Source organism: Cuculus canorus, chromosome 1 (genome assembly GCF_017976375.1).
Source record: "Cuculus canorus isolate bCucCan1 chromosome 1, bCucCan1.pri, whole genome shotgun sequence".
Taxonomy (NCBI): domain Eukaryota; kingdom Metazoa; phylum Chordata; class Aves; order Cuculiformes; family Cuculidae; genus Cuculus; species Cuculus canorus.
The window spans coordinates 46,074,791-46,091,343 of NC_071401.1; the positions used below are offsets into that span (position 1 = coordinate 46,074,791).

At 43.6% G+C, this 16,553-nt stretch overlaps 1 protein-coding gene across 2 annotated transcripts in view; it reads right to left on the reverse strand.

Moving 5' to 3' along the window:
* Window positions 1-16,553, reverse strand: part of LOC104062980 (NADP-dependent malic enzyme, mitochondrial) — a 129,726-nt gene that overhangs the window by 26,430 nt on the left and 86,743 nt on the right. For both annotated transcript variants that reach the window (XM_054083596.1, XM_009565123.2), the window contains exons 4-6: window positions 13,255-13,330; window positions 7,694-7,855; window positions 3,359-3,462 (exon numbers count right to left, since the gene is read on the reverse strand). In XM_054083596.1, the coding sequence (XP_053939571.1) occupies window positions 3,359-3,462; window positions 7,694-7,855; window positions 13,255-13,330 (342 nt within the window). The remainder of the gene's footprint in view (window positions 1-3,358; window positions 3,463-7,693; window positions 7,856-13,254; window positions 13,331-16,553) is intronic.

Below are 16,553 nucleotides of genomic sequence, written 5' to 3' on the forward strand. Positions count from 1 at the left end.
TTCAGCTACAGAAATTTGACATCTGTTTGATGTTAATATTCCATTAGAAGAGTAAATCTTCACTCCCCTGGCTTTCTTGTGCACTCTGACACATTCCACATCAGTGACAAATGTCCCCTGAGCCAGCATTGAATTGACAGGGCAGGAGGTACTCCTGTAGAGGAACTGACAAATGGTTTCCATGAAAAGTTGAAATACCTTCATAAAGCAGACAGAATTTCTGCATTAACATCAAGTTGAAAAGGAAAACCCCCACACTGCAAGAGGTTTGTAGCAATCCAAAAGATTCCTCCCCAGATAACTGAATGTGCATGGGACATCACAGACTTGCATAAGAAACTGCAGCAGAAGATCACATCGATTTGTACTTACAAGTTTCCTCACACACAGAAGCAGGCTACATACAACAAAGCAGCGTGTTCTTGACCTTCTGAACAATTCCTGCTTCCTTTTGTAACAGAAGCAAAAACTCCTACTGGGTTGCATCCAGTCATTCCAGTGGAAATTTGAAACCAAATGAATCTGTTTCCTATAAGTTTGTCAAACCCAGGCTGCTAGTGGTATTATTCACCAGCCCAGAGCTCAAAGAGGATCACGCTCCAACAATGCTTTAAAGTATGCTGGTGGTCAGGATGATAATATAGGGTAATGGCTCCTTTCACTTAAGGATCCTCAAATACTTTACAGATGTGAATGGAGAAATGCAACATAGAATTTCCCAGCCCCAGCTGAAGAGAATTTTTTTGGGGCTTATCTGTGTTCAAGCAACTCATCATGAAGAGAAATAGAAAAGTTGGGACAGGGGCCCCAGGAACTTGATTCCCACTACTTGGATGAAAGCATTAGACATGACATCACCTACTCAAAAGATAAGGGCTCATTGTTTCATGGCTGAGTGTCTTCACCCTTCAATGTGGAGATTAGTTAATGTAAACTAAACACAGGGAAATAACAACCAATCCTTCCTCTCCAGCATCAGGCACAGAAAAGACAAAGTTTCTCTCTGACCCATATTGCTGACATCCCTGTTGCAGGAGCACTGGGTACAGTGAGCTTTGCACTTAACACCACAAACGTGAATCTCAGAGTGCAATTTATGATGGCTGAGATCATAATCTGGATTCTCATTCTATTGTTCCCACTCTATCATCAACACCAACACTGCAATATCCCTGTGGTCTCCTGGCCAGAAGGAAGTGGGATAGTTTCCCTGAAGGATTAATTAGTGACTAGAATCAAAATAAGCCCACAAGTCATCCCTGTGAGCTGGTCTATAATTTCTTCTGGTAGACCATCTAGTGATTTCCTAGCTGTGTTTTACCAGCTTTCTAGCCTCCAAAAATTTCTTCCCCCTAGATAACCCATAAGTGTCTAACATAATGAGGCTGTGAGCAACCTGATCCAGTGGAACGTGTCCCTGCTCGTGGCAGGGTGGCTGGAACTGGATGATCTTTGAAGTCCCTTCCGACCCAAACCATTCTATGATTCCATGATTCAATAACACTGCATGGTAACCAACTGAAATTTCAGTTAAGCATTCTTATCAAATATGAAGAAGGACAATCCACAGCACAAACAGAAAAACTCTCTTCTCTGCAGTAACCTTTAGGTATTTTTAATCCAACAGGCAAGGTAGTGCTATCGGGTTCATACAGACACAGGGGCCACAGCACTGCTGGAAGATGTCCCTGCCTATGGCAGGAGAGTTGGAACTGGATGATCTTTAAGTTCCCTTCCAACGCAAACCATTCTATGATTCTATGAGTTACTGAAAGTGGGCAACTGCAGCTGGGCAAGTTGATGTCTACATGCCTACACCATGCTGCTGAACAGCAAAGGAGAGGTTTCTGTCCCAACAGCAGCACTGCACGGGCTACCATACAATGCTGCACAGAGCCACCATATCAACAGATGCTGAGGTTCTCCGTGATGCGCTCATCCCTTTCAGAACTTGGTTAATCAGCAGTGACTGAATGGTCCTCAGCATTTCAGCCTGTTTCCTGCATCCCTCCAGCTACGGCCAGCTGGGCAGTCAGACCCTATGGAAAAATACACTTCTCAGAGAGTAGGTGGTGGTGTTAAGACACTGGCCATGATGCCTCCTTCCTCGAGGGAGACAGGACGAACTGAGAACTGATGACATGTGTACCACCCACTCCCTCCCACTTATGTGGGAACACACACACACATACAGCCAGCTGGAGACCCAGAAAGTAGGAAGATCAAATGTAGCTCCTTCAGCTGTAAAGAAAAGACCCTACAACATACAGATACGGAGCTGTTAATCAGGCACAGACTGTAGTGCTCTGCCACTCCTTACCCATATCATCTGCAGCTTCAGGAAAGGCAGAAAAAGATACTTAGGAGCTTGGGGCTTTCCAAATATCACCGTTTTCTCCCTTAACAGCTGTTTTCACTTTCCTTATTATGGCAAGCTCTCCAGATAATCATGGAAATTCTTTCCTGCAAGGGTGGGAGGCACTGGTACAGGTTGTCCTGAGAAGTCGTGGATGCCTCATTCCTGGAGGTGTTCAAGGCCAGGTTGGATGAGGCTCTGAGCAACCTGATCCAGTAGGTGGTGTCCTGCCACCACCCTGCAGGGAGGTTGGAACTGGATGATCTTTAAGGTCCCTTCCAATCTAAACCATTCAATGATTCTATGATTCTGTGCTTATAATATATTTTCTTTTTTTCAGAAAGACAAACTCAGTCCAGTGGAAGAGGTGCCCACACAGCACTGAAGTTATGGTTCTGCTCTTCTCACATTGAACTCCTTGGTACATCAGAGACCTTCTAACCCAGCTAGTCAGTAAGAATGAAAATATGCACTCAGTCTGTCCCACCATTAAAACAGCAGTACTTACAGTCCTGGTCTTATCACTCCACAGACTTAAATACCGTCAGAGAAGCTCCTATTTCTACCAAAGTGATAGATACACAGTCTGCAGACTCAGACAGGCATTACTGTGTGCAGTAAAGTGCCTTTTCCAATTAGATTATTTCCTTCATAATGGTGTAAACTAGAAACTTCCTATACAAAATGTAAACAAAATGAAGTTTAGATTCTGCCTGTGCAGAATGAGTCTCATAAATCTAAGACGGAGGCCAGATACAGCCCACAGGGCACAGGTTTGACACCTCTGATCTATATGGGCAGGAAATGGTTATAAATAGTCCCATTTAAGTTCTCTGAAGACAAATATTTTCGATATAGAGTGCTCAAGCACAAAGAGTAATTTGTCGACCACCCAGGAGACTTTCATTTAAATAACCTTTGCTTGGATGATCAATTATACTAACGTTTATTTCAGGAGTTGCAATATCATTCCAGAGAAGCCATGTATATAATCCCACTTACTTGTCAGTGACTGCCTGCATAAACTCATCAATCAGTTCGTCGTACTCTTTCCCACGAACCCTCTTGTGTTTCAGGCCAATATAGAGTGGATCACTCAGGAGAGCCTAGGACACAAAGCAATTCTGTTGACACCTTGTCTTCCATGGATGGAATTATGTCTCAGCCTACGCAAAATGTTGGTCTCTTTTAGTCACATGATGATGTGGAGAGGCTCTTTATCAGGGACTGCAGTGACAGGATGAGGGGGAACAGTTTTAAGCTGAAAGAAGGAAGATTTAGATTAGATATTAGGAAGGAGTTTTCTACTGTAAGTGTGGTGAGGCACTGGACAGGTTGCTTAGGGAAGTCGTGAATGCCCCATCCTTGGAAGTGTTCAAGGCCAGGTTGGATGAGACTTTAAGCAACCTGATCCAGTGGAAGGTGTCCCTGCCAATGGCAGGGCAGTTGGAACTGGATGATCTTTAAGGTCTCTTCCAGCCCAAACCAATCTATGATTCTGTTCTATGATTTTACATCAATTTTACTTATTATGCAGTGAAGGCCAGCTTGCATAGAAAACAAGCAGAAAGTGTTTCTGTAAGAAGCTGTGGACTATCTTTCTGTGTAAGTAAGTCAGAGGGATGTAACGCTTATTGACTGCCGTAGGAAATGGAGTTTGGCAACCCTAGAACAGCTTTACCAAAGGCTCCCACTCTTTATGAATAAAACTGACCTTGTTCAGGGGGTGTTTACTGTTCATTCAGTTCTTACTTTTGCACTGAGGTTACCAGGAAAGCTGCTGACCATAAACAGAGCTTTGAGCAGTGAAGATTGCCTGAAGTAAATTGAAATGACACTTGTCATTTAGACCTTTATGTGACAGCCCAGATTTGACCAGAACCAGTGATGAAACACCAAAATGTTCCCAAGCCCCGCACCTACTTAGAACTCTTCTTAGTTATCTGCATGTGTCAAGGACTTCTGCCAGGAATATAAAACCACCCGATTCTTCCAATCATTCCAGCTGGCATCAGAAGGTTGTACAGAGGGATCTGGACCTTTGTATGAGGTTTAACAAAGCCAAGTGCTGGGTCCTGCACTTGGGCCAAAAGAAACTCCATGCAGTGCTCCAGGCTTGGGGAATAGTAGCTGGAAAGCTTCCTGGCAGAAAAGGACCTGGGGGGGTCTTGTCCATCAGCAGCCGAACACCAGCCAGCAGTGTGCCCAGGGTGGCCATGAAGGCCAACAGCATCCTGGTTTGGATCAGAAATGGTGTGGTCAACAGGAGTAGAGAAGGGATTGTCCCCTGGATTTGATGCTGGTGAGCCCACACCTCAAATCCTTGGTTCAGTTTTGGGCCCCTCAATCTGAGAAAACTGAGGGTCTACAAGGATGATCAGAGGGCTGGAACACCTCCCATATGAGATCAGGCTGAGAGAGTTGGAGTTGTTCAGTTTGCAGAAGAGAAGGCTCCAAGGAGATCTTATAGCAAATTTCCAGTACCTGAAGGGAGTCTACTAGAAAGCTGAGGAGGGACTATTTACAAAGGCTTGTTGTGACAGGACTAAGGGCAATGGATATAAACTGGAAAGGGGCAGATTTAGAGTAGACGTAAGGAAGAATTTCTTCACTATGAAAGTGGTGAGGCACTGTAACAGGTTGCCCAGGGAAGCTGTGGTTGTCCAGTCCCTGGAGGTGTTCAAGGCTAGGTTGGATGGGGCCTTGGAAAGTCTGATCTAGTGGGATGTGTCCCTGCCCATGGCAGGGGGATTGGAACTAGATGATCTTTAAGGTCCCTTCCAACCCAAACAATTTTATGAATTTCTGGTTCTATGAAAGTGATTTTCTTCCAAGTTTGATGTATTAACTCTAGGGCCATGAAACAGAAAGCAGACCCATTTGTATTAGTTCACTGATTGCCCCAACAGTGTCATGTCCTCTGGAGATGGTTCATAGAGTATAAAACTCTCCCATATGAACAGATAATTTTGCTAACAGACAAAAAACCAAGATCGTAATTGTTGCTAAAAATACAAAACAGCTGCTACATTCACTCCATTCTACCTGAGATGCCTGTGTGAGCAACACGGTCACCCTAGGCTCAACCTGTATTGACAGGCAGAGTTGAACAGCATGAATGTCTATAGGAGATGTCTTATTTCTGCACTGAAAAATGAGTTGACTTCTGGGATGCTCCTAGGATGTGCTTATAGTTTGGTTATTCTGGGCTTAAGCACATGAGAAAGCCATTAAAAAAATAAACAAATTATTTTTATGGTGAGGAATTATATTGTTTATACTGCTGGAAAACAGCAACCTCTCTTCTAGAGAAGAGAAGGCTCCAGGGAGACCTTCTAATAGCCTTCCAGTACTTAAAGGGGGCCTACAGGAAAGCTGGGGAGGGGCTCTTTATCAGGAGAACACGGATAGGACAAGAGAGAATGGTTTTAAGCTGAAAGAGGGGAGATTTAGATATTACGAAGAAATGTTTTACTGTGAGGGTGGTGAAGCACTGTCACAGGTAGCCCTTAGAAGTCGTGGATGCCCCATCCCTGGAGGTGGTTCAAGGCCAGGTTGGATGGGGCTTTGAGCAACCTGATCCAGTGGAAGGTGTCCCTGCCCATTGCAGAGGAGCTAGAACTGGATGATCTTTAAGGTCCTTTTGAACCCAAACCATTCTATGATATCTTAATCCTAGATGTGGAAATTGCCTCCACAGAGAAGTTTCTGGACATGTAAGTCACACTTGATCTTGGGCAGAACTAAAGTGCAAAGGACTGACTCTGAGTCCCTTTTTTTGACACCATCTGACTGCTTGGAGATGCCTAAAAATCATTGGCACCACTTTGGATTTTAGTGTCCCTGCTAGCTTCTTAGAACTGGATGGTCATGCATTGTCAGAAGCTGAGTGGGGAAGCATTCACAACCAGGTCCCTCTGGAGGGAAACCAACTGCAGGGCTTGGAGTATGCCAGCACGTGGTGGTGTGTAGACCAGTATGGAGGAGAAGAGATGAACGAGTCAAAGTCAAGTACAATACTCTATTGACCGTAAACTCCAAGAAGTGAGAGACTGAGATAGCTTTAGTCTCAGAGGGTCCAATCTCAGAGTTCCCACTTTTCAGGAAAGACCATGGAACAGTCTGAGATGAGCACACCGTGTATTCCACAGACCCATGACATGTCCCTGTGCTGAAGGGATAAAGTAATCCTAGGACCAGAGACCAAAGAGGTAACTGGAAATCTATCCCAGATGTCATCTACAGCCACTGATTTTGTTCCCTTTCATTCTTTTCAAGCATTCTGTGTGAGAAATTTGGGGCTGGTGTGAAAGAGGTGCAGAATATCTATCTTTCCAGTCAGCATGGGCATGTCTGAAAATGCTAGCACTCCTCTGCCTTCATACACAAACTCAAAGCTCTTATAGCCCAGGTTTGTTATGTCTCTCGAAAAACATGTGCTTGGTTTACTCGGGGTCAAGTGAGGTGCAAGTACATCTTACAAAACTGGACAAACCCAGGCCTCACAAGTAACTATAGGATATTAATTTTAAAAAATGACATCCTCACAGATGTCCATTCTGGCATTGCTGAAATGTTGCACTCTGGCCCTTCCAAGCCAGAGTCATAAGGCAAAAATCTGCAAGCAGATGGAGTCTTGTCTGACTATCATGTGCACTAAAGTGTGCAGTCTGACAAAACACTGGAATTAATCATTCCCAAACCACCCACCAGGGATTCTTTATTTTCTAGAATACAGTCACTTCTATCTAGACCAGAGCATCTGCCTATTTTCTCAAAATTACGAGGAGAAGAATAAATCTGGGACTTCATGTACAAAGTCTTTCAACTCACCTTGCTGAGCTGAAAGGTGGAGCCCCAACTGGCAACACTCGGAATCATCTCACCATGGAACCATGAGACTATTTAGTGGTTTTTTTCAGTTCTCCATAAGAGTAAAAATTTCTTGAGCATCAAACAGGAACGAAACCTGGCCAGTTCCCTGCAGTGCTGCTGTAGCCATCATCTCAACACTTGAACTTGATGATCTTAGAGGTCTTTTCCAACCTTAATGATTCCTTAATGATTCTATGATTGTATGATTCATCTTCAATGTATCTGGATTGCCTCCACATTTAGATATCAGGAAGAAATTTTTTACTCAGAAGGTGGTGAGGCACTGGAACAGGTTGCCCATGTCAGGGAGGTTGGAACTGGATGATCTTTAAGGTCCCTTCCAACCCAAACCATTCTATGATTCTATGACACTATGAATCTGTGATTTAGGGAACTGGCCTCAGTTAAGCATTAATATCAATTCTTTCTCTTCCCCATTAGGTCTACAAAAAACTGTCTTACCTCATTGTCTGTGCCAACATCCAGCAGGACAGGGAGACACTGTTGTGGGTTAACTCCACCACAAGCTGTGTACAAAGCAAGCTTCCCCACGGGGATCCCCATGCCGTAACTTCCTAGATCTCCTAAACCAAGAATCCTCTCTCCATCTGTTACCACGATGGCCTAGGAGGATCAAAAGAGACTGTTGAATGTGGTTGCCAAGGCTTTCAAAGCAAAATCAGCTCCACTGTCTTCACGCCAATGCTATTCTGCAGTTGGACTGTGCAATGGATATTTGCTCCTTTACAGGACCTCAGGTTAACTAGCTTTTAGTTATAGAAGGCTGTGCATTTTTTGGGGTAGCAATGATGTGACTGATGGGTAGCTGCGTGCAGTGTGGGAGAGAAGCAGCTCTGCTTGCCAGCACTTCAATTTATTTGTAGCAGAACCCAGTGACTATGGCTTTTTGTGCATCTCTCAACCAGAAGCTGCACAAAAGAGGTCCAGCCTTTATTTTTCCTCTCCTTTTCAGGAAAAAGAGGTCTGTACAGAACTGCTTGTGGTTATGAACTGTATCTGTGGAAGAACAGCTGGACTCAGTGATATGAAGGGCCTTTTCCAACCTAAATGATTCTGTGATTCCAAGTAGTAACAAGTTCATTCTTCACACTGTTGTAGAGTAGCCAACATCAGATAATCAAAACAATACTTGTTATAACCAGCTCCCTTTTCCCTCTGGCACCCCTGGCTGCAAGGCAGGTAGACAGAAGCAATCAGAACAGGCAGCAGCACAGACTGTGGAGGGACTGCCACTCTGTGTAGTCAGTATTAGACCATTTTTCTCCCCAAGTTAGGAGTTAAACAATTGCCTTTTAACTCTGTGCAACTGGCCTTTTGCATTTCAGCAATACTATAATACGCCACTTCACCAAAATCTCTCATCCATGATATTATGTGTTTCTTATTGTTTTCATTTCTTTGTTACAAGAAGAGAAATAAAATCATGCTTAATATTGTCCCAGAAGTCGAGCTGTTCAACCCACACTGTACACCAACACCTTAGGATGCAAATGACCAAGCAGATCTGACTAAGCCTCACTATTTTTAGCTCAATTACTCTATTTGTTGGTTTTGTCCCCAGGGTCAGGCACTATATGGGGCAATTCTGAAACCCGATACAAACAGGAAGATACTGGAGTCCAGTCCCACTGTGGGAAAAAGCTGCAAACACAACAATAAACTTCAACTTTCAGCACTGTCCCAGCATGTCAGAGAACAGAGAGCTCACATTAAATGTTTTGTCAGGCTGCAGGGAAGTCAAGTGCAGAGTCTAGCTTGGATTTCAAAGAAGAAGACTGCAAAGAAGTTATTTATTTGCTGATCTGTGCATTTAAGGCTAAAGTTAGGACATAGGACATTCGCATCCATGTCCTTTAGTAAGAAATAAGAGGGTGAGGGATTAGAAGCCGTCTCGGTAGATGTCCTTTCCTGGAGTGGGGGATAATAAGAAAGTATTGATTTATTGCTGTGATGGAGAAGTGTTTCGTTGGTTAGGAGTGGAATAAATCTCTTGCTGCACTTTGCTATTTCAGGAAGAATCATACTGATTTGTTTCAGTGTCCTTTCTTATTCAATGTGAACTATTTACACATTCCAAGACTATTTTCTCCCTCAACCCAAACCACTGTTTGTAATGACAGAATAGAGTTACATTACATTACATAGTTCAGTTAGCCTGAGGAGAAACTACAGATACAGAGAACATATGTGCCTATTCCATTTTTTGTATCTATTTTGCCCTCTAGCAAAAAAAATTCTGGTGTTTTCACGGTGAGGCAGTGGCACAAGTTGCCCAGAGAAGTTGTGGATACCCCATCTGTGGAGGTGTTCAAGGTCAGATTGGATGGGGCTCTGAGTAACTTAATCCAGTGGAAGGTGTCAGGGGAACTGGATGATCTTTAAGGTCCCTTGCAACCAAAATGATTCCGTTATATGATTCTGTGGCAGTGATACACTTATTCACCTCCATTTTTTGAACATTTTCCTATTTGTTTCTCCTTCTGAGTCAATGTGAAGTAGGAAAGATAGGAAAGGCTCTTTTCGGGTGGGCTCCATCTCTTTCTGGGTGCGTGCTTATGTCTTTACCACACCAAGAAGATGCAGTATGGGATGGGAAGTCAGTAAAGGGAATAATGTAAGCAGCAAGCACAGGTACTACTACAAGCTTTTCCTAAAATGGATGCAAATTATATGAAAAGGCGTTAAAATCCAAATTATGCAGAGAATTTCTTTTAAAAAAAACATTAAGTTCAAATTAATCAAAATATTTCTCTGCAGCACAGATGCCCTTTCATCCAAACAAATAAGTGTTCTCAGGCAACCCTAAGAACTTTATAGCACTGAAATATACCCACCAGAGGTAGAAAATTTCTTCAGTCTTAAATGTGCTGCACTCTACAGAAACCAAAGCTCTGCAAGATAACACTAAAAAGTACAGGAGAACAGCAAATACAGCACAGGAGATGTTAACTGCTCTCTGTATTATAGAGAGGGAACTGGATTCACATTGCTTTGTGGCTCTTCGGATGGGAAAAAATAATGAAGAAAAAAAGAAAGTTTCAGTGGATACCTGATACAAGCATATTAAAGTAACGTTTTTAATTGCTCCTGTTCATAGGATCAAAACTAAACAAACAGGACAATGATCTCCTTCTAACAGGACACACCCTTCTAACTGAACCACCAGTTTGGTGGAGCTGGTTTTCTACTTCCAGCTGTGCTACAAATTTTCTTGACAACTCTAGTTAAAAGGTAGGTGTGCAGTTTGAGACGACCATCTCACTTCTTTGATAGCTGATGTGGAGAAACGGAAAGCTACAGAGTGTGCTTCCTCCTTCCAGCAGCTGTTTTGGGAAGGATAAAAGGGGTATTTATCTTTGAAGATGCTCATCTCCCTCTTCTGAGTCCTCAGGCAGCTGATGTTATCTGAGATGAGTCTGGACCAGAGGCTGAATGTAGCCGAGTTCCAACACCTTAGCAGGAGGCATCTGGCCAAGCAGAGTCATCCAGAGCACTATGCTGATCTCCAAGCTGCTGAGGCAATGCAGAGAGGCAAGTGCCACTGTTGGCATTCCCACTTCTCAGTGTTGATTATGTAAGGTCAATCTTCACAGGATGAATTGATACTCTGCCTTTAAGGGCACCATGACTTTGAATGGCCCTATATAGGAGTCATCATGGTGGTGGTGGGCTGATGGTTGGACTTGATGATCTTAGGGGTCTTTTCCAACCTTAATGATTCCATGATTCTATGATCCTGACAGGCACTCAAGATGCTGAGTGCAATTCTAGGGTAAGCATCCTATGGAAGGTGGGAGAGAGGGCAGGAAGGATAGAGGACCACTGCAGTAGCTAGCATGGCAGCACACTTCTCTTGTAATAGGAGATATGGTTTCTAGATTATCCGCACTTTGAGGTGGTTTGAACTCACAGGTACCAGGATGATATCTTACTATAGCACTATTCAGTATAGTTCTCTGCATTCCCCCTGCTCCAGTTGGGCCATCATGCAGAAAAGAATATAAAATTAAGGAACCGGAGAAAAAAAATTAGCAAGGGGATGTGCTGATGAGGGCTACTGACATTTTATCCAATGTTTCTTCATTACAGGATTTTTTAGCCACCTTGGAAGAGACACAAAAAGCCTACACTCCTGCATGAGTATGCTCAGAAGTGGCGTCTTTTGCTTGTTCCACTTCTGGCACTGATTCCTTTGGAGGAGTCCAGATTCCACAGAAGGGGTGGAGCTGGGGCACATGAGAGCTTGGCTAAGGCTTTGCTAAGCTAAGCAGAGCACCCTTTCAACCCTTCTAGGCAGAGGATCTAAGCATACAATCCAAACTTCCCATTTCCACAGTAAATGCTGTTGCCATGAAACTCAAAGGAGCCACAAAGCAAAAGGTGGGGGAGCACCTCTATGTATTTCTCCTCTTTCTTTAATGGGACTTACTGGTGTTGGTGTTCAACCTTTTCAAAACACGAGGTCCCTCCAGGGACTTGGGTGCAGTCCCTATGCCTCCTTAGTTATCTCAAAATCTCAGGTGTTCCAGTGTATACCAGTTCAGGCACAGAGACGTTTGTTTACAAACACACTGGGAGCCTTGCAGTCCCAAACTGATAAAAAAAGTCCTTCCAGTCATTCCAGTGCTTAAAGGGGCCCATAGAAAAGCTGGGGAGGGGCTCTTTATCAGGAGAGCAGGGACAGGATAAGGGAAATGGTTTTAAGATGAAAGAGGGGAGATTTAGATTAAATAACAGGAAGAATTTTTTTTCCTGTGAGGGTGGTGAGGCGCTGGCACAGGTTGCCCAGAGAAGTTGTGGATGCCCCATTCCTGGAGGTGTTCAAGGCCAGGTTGGATGGGGCTTTGAGCAACCTGATCCAGTGGAAGGTGTCCCTGACCATGGCAGGGGGTTAGAACTGGATGATCTTTAAGGTCACTTCCAACTGAAACTATTCTATGATTTATGACCAACTGCCTCTGGCAAACCTGGAAAACAGTCTGAATCTCTTCCATGGACCCCTGCCCTACCTATGGTGTGATCTGGGTGCCAGATGGGGCTATTTTGACAATGATCTTTAAATCTTCTGTGCCAGTTTCCCCATCTGCAAAAACACATCTATTAGCCACAATGAGTTCTGCTCACAGCCCTGAGTTAGAAACAAATGGAAATACCGAGCTCTTTGGACAGAGCAAGGACAAAATATCTAGTTTGCATCTGTTCTCCATGGTTCCAAAGACAAGGTTATAGCAGTATGATTACTTTTTTTCTGGAAACATGTTAAAGTCCTTTTTATTTTCCCTTCAGAAATGGAAAATGCTTGCAAGATTTACTCAGTGGCCAAACTTTTGTTCCTGGAAGAAGCAGACACTGATAGGGGACTGAAACTTTGTCAATAGCCAGGGAAATTCCCAGAGACATGTACTTTCAGACTCGATGGAAGGAGGTGACTGGCAAGACCTGTCTTAAATGTTGACTTTATTTCATGCCAGGGACTTGCCTAGCCCCAAGGTCAAGTGAAAAACACTTCACAAGATCCCTTTTTTGGGTGGGGTGTCAGTAATATTTTCATCTGCTGGATATCAAACATTGTTTGCAGACTTGCCAGTGTTCTGGATACTGCATGACTCATTGGATCTGGGCAGGAGTCCTACAAGTATGTCAGTTACAGAGACACCTTGAAGAGCTTTGGTCCATCTAACAAGATGTGAGTTAGCCACAGAATTCACCCCTCCCCCTTCCCATCTCTTTCTTCTTTGCTAGGACTCCTAATCTGTACAAATTTACTATCATGCATACTCTTTCTATTGCCTGAAGTCCTGTCACCTTTGATAAAGATATTCCTGACCCATACACACAACACAGTCTCCAAAGTCCTGGAAATTCTCTGAGGAAGGGAATATTTCTTAGCTTGTTCTTTGGAATAGGCAATTCCATAAATAATGCCAAGCAGTTGCATTCTATGTCCCATTTTCCACCCAAATCCCTGTAATTTCCCAGTCCACAAGAAACATGCTACATACCTTAATATTTTCTTCAGGCCAGGAGTTGAGCATTGTTGCAATATGGCCTTTGTCATGGATGGTGATAAACAACCCCCTAAGAAAGGGAAAAAAAGAAAAAAAAGAAGCCTTGTCATAAAATTAATAACCCCAGGATAAAAGAAAACAGGTGAAACTTGAAAACGCAGGGAAATAAGCTACAGAGCACAAAACCAGGCTATTTACTGGCACAGCAATGAGACCTCAAGGGACTGCTAATAATGAGTTTAGTTCTCATTTTAAACCCCCAAGGCTTAAAGTCTTTAAGGGCAACTTCACTCCACAGCCAGTGGTGTGGAACATGTCACCATCTTTGGTTCAGGGAGCAAACTCTTAGTGCAGAAGAGCTTTCCAGTTAAAATAATTTTGGTAAATGCAGGGGAGGCTGATGTTTTTTCCATAAGCCTTGTTACACATTCCTTCCTGGGGAGCTTGTTGCTAGCACTTCATAGAATCACAGAATCATTAAAGTTGGAAAAGATCTCTAAGATCACTCAGTCCAACTGTTGGCCTAACACCACCGTGCCTACTAAACCATGTCCGAAAGTGCCACAGCCATATGTTTTTTGAACACCTCCAGGGATGGTGACTCCATCACTGCTTTGGACAGCCTCTTCCAATGTTTCACCACTCTTTCAGTAAAGAATTTTTTTCCTAATATCCAACCTAAACCTCTCGTGGTGTGACTTGAGGCCATTTCCTCTTGTGTTATCACTTGTTACTTGGAAGCTGAGCCCAACCCCTGCCTGGCTCCAACCTCCTTCCTGGGAGCTGCGGAGAGTGATGAGGTCTCCCCTCAATCTCCTCTTCTCCAGACTGAATACCCCCAGATCCCTCAGCTGTTCCCCGTAAGTCCTGTGCTCTAGACCCTTCCCCAGCTCCACTGCCTTTCTCTGGATGCGCTCCTCAAGGTCCTTCTTGCACTGAGGACCCCACTTCAAACAGTGAAAGCACAATCTTTCTCATGCAGCTACCAAGATCAATGATGTGGATGGCTATTGCTGAGCTAGGGATTTTGGGTCCCCTCTCCAGTCAACAGAGCTCCAACTGCATGCAATTAGATCAATATTTGCTGTGGCATTTGCTTCAACCAAGCCAAACATGTCCTTCTAACATTGCTTTCTCCCCATTATATCTGAGCCCAGTTTTTGACACTCGTGTTCACCAAATGAGAACAGTCAAAAACTATGAGAAGTTAAACAGAAAATTAAATGTTTAGAAGAAATCTCTGTATGAAGTATTCATATGGACAACTGCACATCTAATTGTACTAAGACTGATTATTTCTCAACACAAAGATCTTAATTGCTTAAACAACATTGCCTCCTTTTTCATAAAATTAGGAAGTGGAAGACAGCATTCTTGAAACATGTTTTAGATTTGGGGCTTATTTTTGTTTTCTTTACTGTTGTTACCAAAGTAACATCCTTAGCACGGAGTCTTCCAATATCCAGGACGGCATTATTCACATTAGCAAATCTTTGCTTGGATGTTTTGAGCATTTTTTTTTGTAAAACCTTTTAGGCAGTGCTAAACTCAAAAAGCAACCTCCTCCATAGGAGTCTCAGGCTCACGGTGAGAGTGATCACTCAAAGCGATCCCTAACCAGCAAAAATCGGGGGTTCTAGTGCCATGACTCCTCTTAGGAGGCAGAAGTACCCATTTTCCTTGCCTTGTTACCTACTCACAAAACCAGGAGTTATGTCAGCAATCAGTATCAGTTGGAACAATGGACAAACGAAGAGAAGTCTCTAAGGAGACCCTACAGCAACCTTCCCATTCTTAAAGGGGCCTACAGAAAAGCTGAGAAGGGGCTCTTTATCAAGGAGTGCAGGGATAGGATGAGGGGGAACAATTTTAAATGGAAAGAGGGGAGATTTAGATGAGATGTTAGGAAGAAATTCTTTTCTGTGAGGGTGGTGAGGCAGTGGCACAGTTTGCGCAGAGAAGTTGTGGATGCCCCATCCCTGGAGGTGTTCAAGGCCAGGCTGGATGGGGCTTTGAGCAACGTAATCCAGTGGAAGGTGTCCCTGCCCATGGCAGGGGGTGGGAACTGGATGATCTTTAAGGTTCTTTCCAAACCAAAGCATTCTATGATTCAATGATTCTATGAGTTTTGCTGCTTACATCTCTCTGCTATTGCTCAGTCCCAGTAAGTTCAGATCCGGTCATGCTTTGGGATTCTAATGTGAAATATTAGGTAAAGAAAGCTTGACAACAACCTCCATTGTAAGTCTATACAAGTGAATAATAATCAGACATAATTGGTCTAATCTCTACAGCAAGAACTCCTTTCTCATGACTTTTCTACTGCACAGATATCTTCCCACAGTTAACCGTGGGATTCCTAATGAAAAAGATCTTTGCTTTGAAAAGAAGGAAAATAAAAGTGCTGACTTCAACTCTGATCAAGTTCACAATCACACAGAAAGATCAGAAATGCAGAAAAAAAAGAAGGAACGTAATGGTTCATTTATTCACCATAGTTCTTTTAAAACTCTGCCCAGTAACCAATGAACTAATCACATCTACATGGCCTATCTCAAAAGCAGTATTCACAGATGTTAATCTTGATGAGAAAGGGGTACTGTACTGCTGCCATCGACATTTAGAAAGGAGTTATTAACTGGGAATTAAAAGCAGAGATTAGTAACATCATCGTGGATATTTGAAGTTATTTTAACACACCTATTACTGAAATGTCTTCCTATGTGCCTCATACATTCACATCTCAGTGCTGAACGGAGTCTACCAGCTGTTAAACCTTTGAAAGACAACCAGTGCTTACAGCAGAAGCTGAAACCCAACAGGCTACCCATCAACAGTCCTGTGGCTCCATGGACCGTGAGTTGTTTCACACAAAGCGGAGAGGGTTGATTCCCACCACCTCTGAAGAGCTCCTGAGTCTAACCACTGTCTTGGGAGGGCAGGGAGCTGGTTTCCAACCCCTGCTCCCAATCTGCCAGTGTTCAACCTGTGTCTTCCAAAATCTGATGACTGCTCTCACTATGAAAAGGACCTGCGGGTGCTGGTTGACAGCCAACTGACCATGAGCCAGCAGTGTGACCAGGTGCCCAAGAAGGCCAACAGCATCCTGGCTTGTACCAGAAATGGTGTGGCCAGCAGGAGTAGGGAAGTGATTGACCTCCTGTACTCAGTGCTAGTGAGGCCACACCTCAGATCCTATCCCTGCATTCCCTGATAAAGAGCCCCCCCCCCAGCTACCCTGTAGGCCACTTTAAGTAGTGGAAAGCTGCTATAGGATCCTGCCATTCTACATG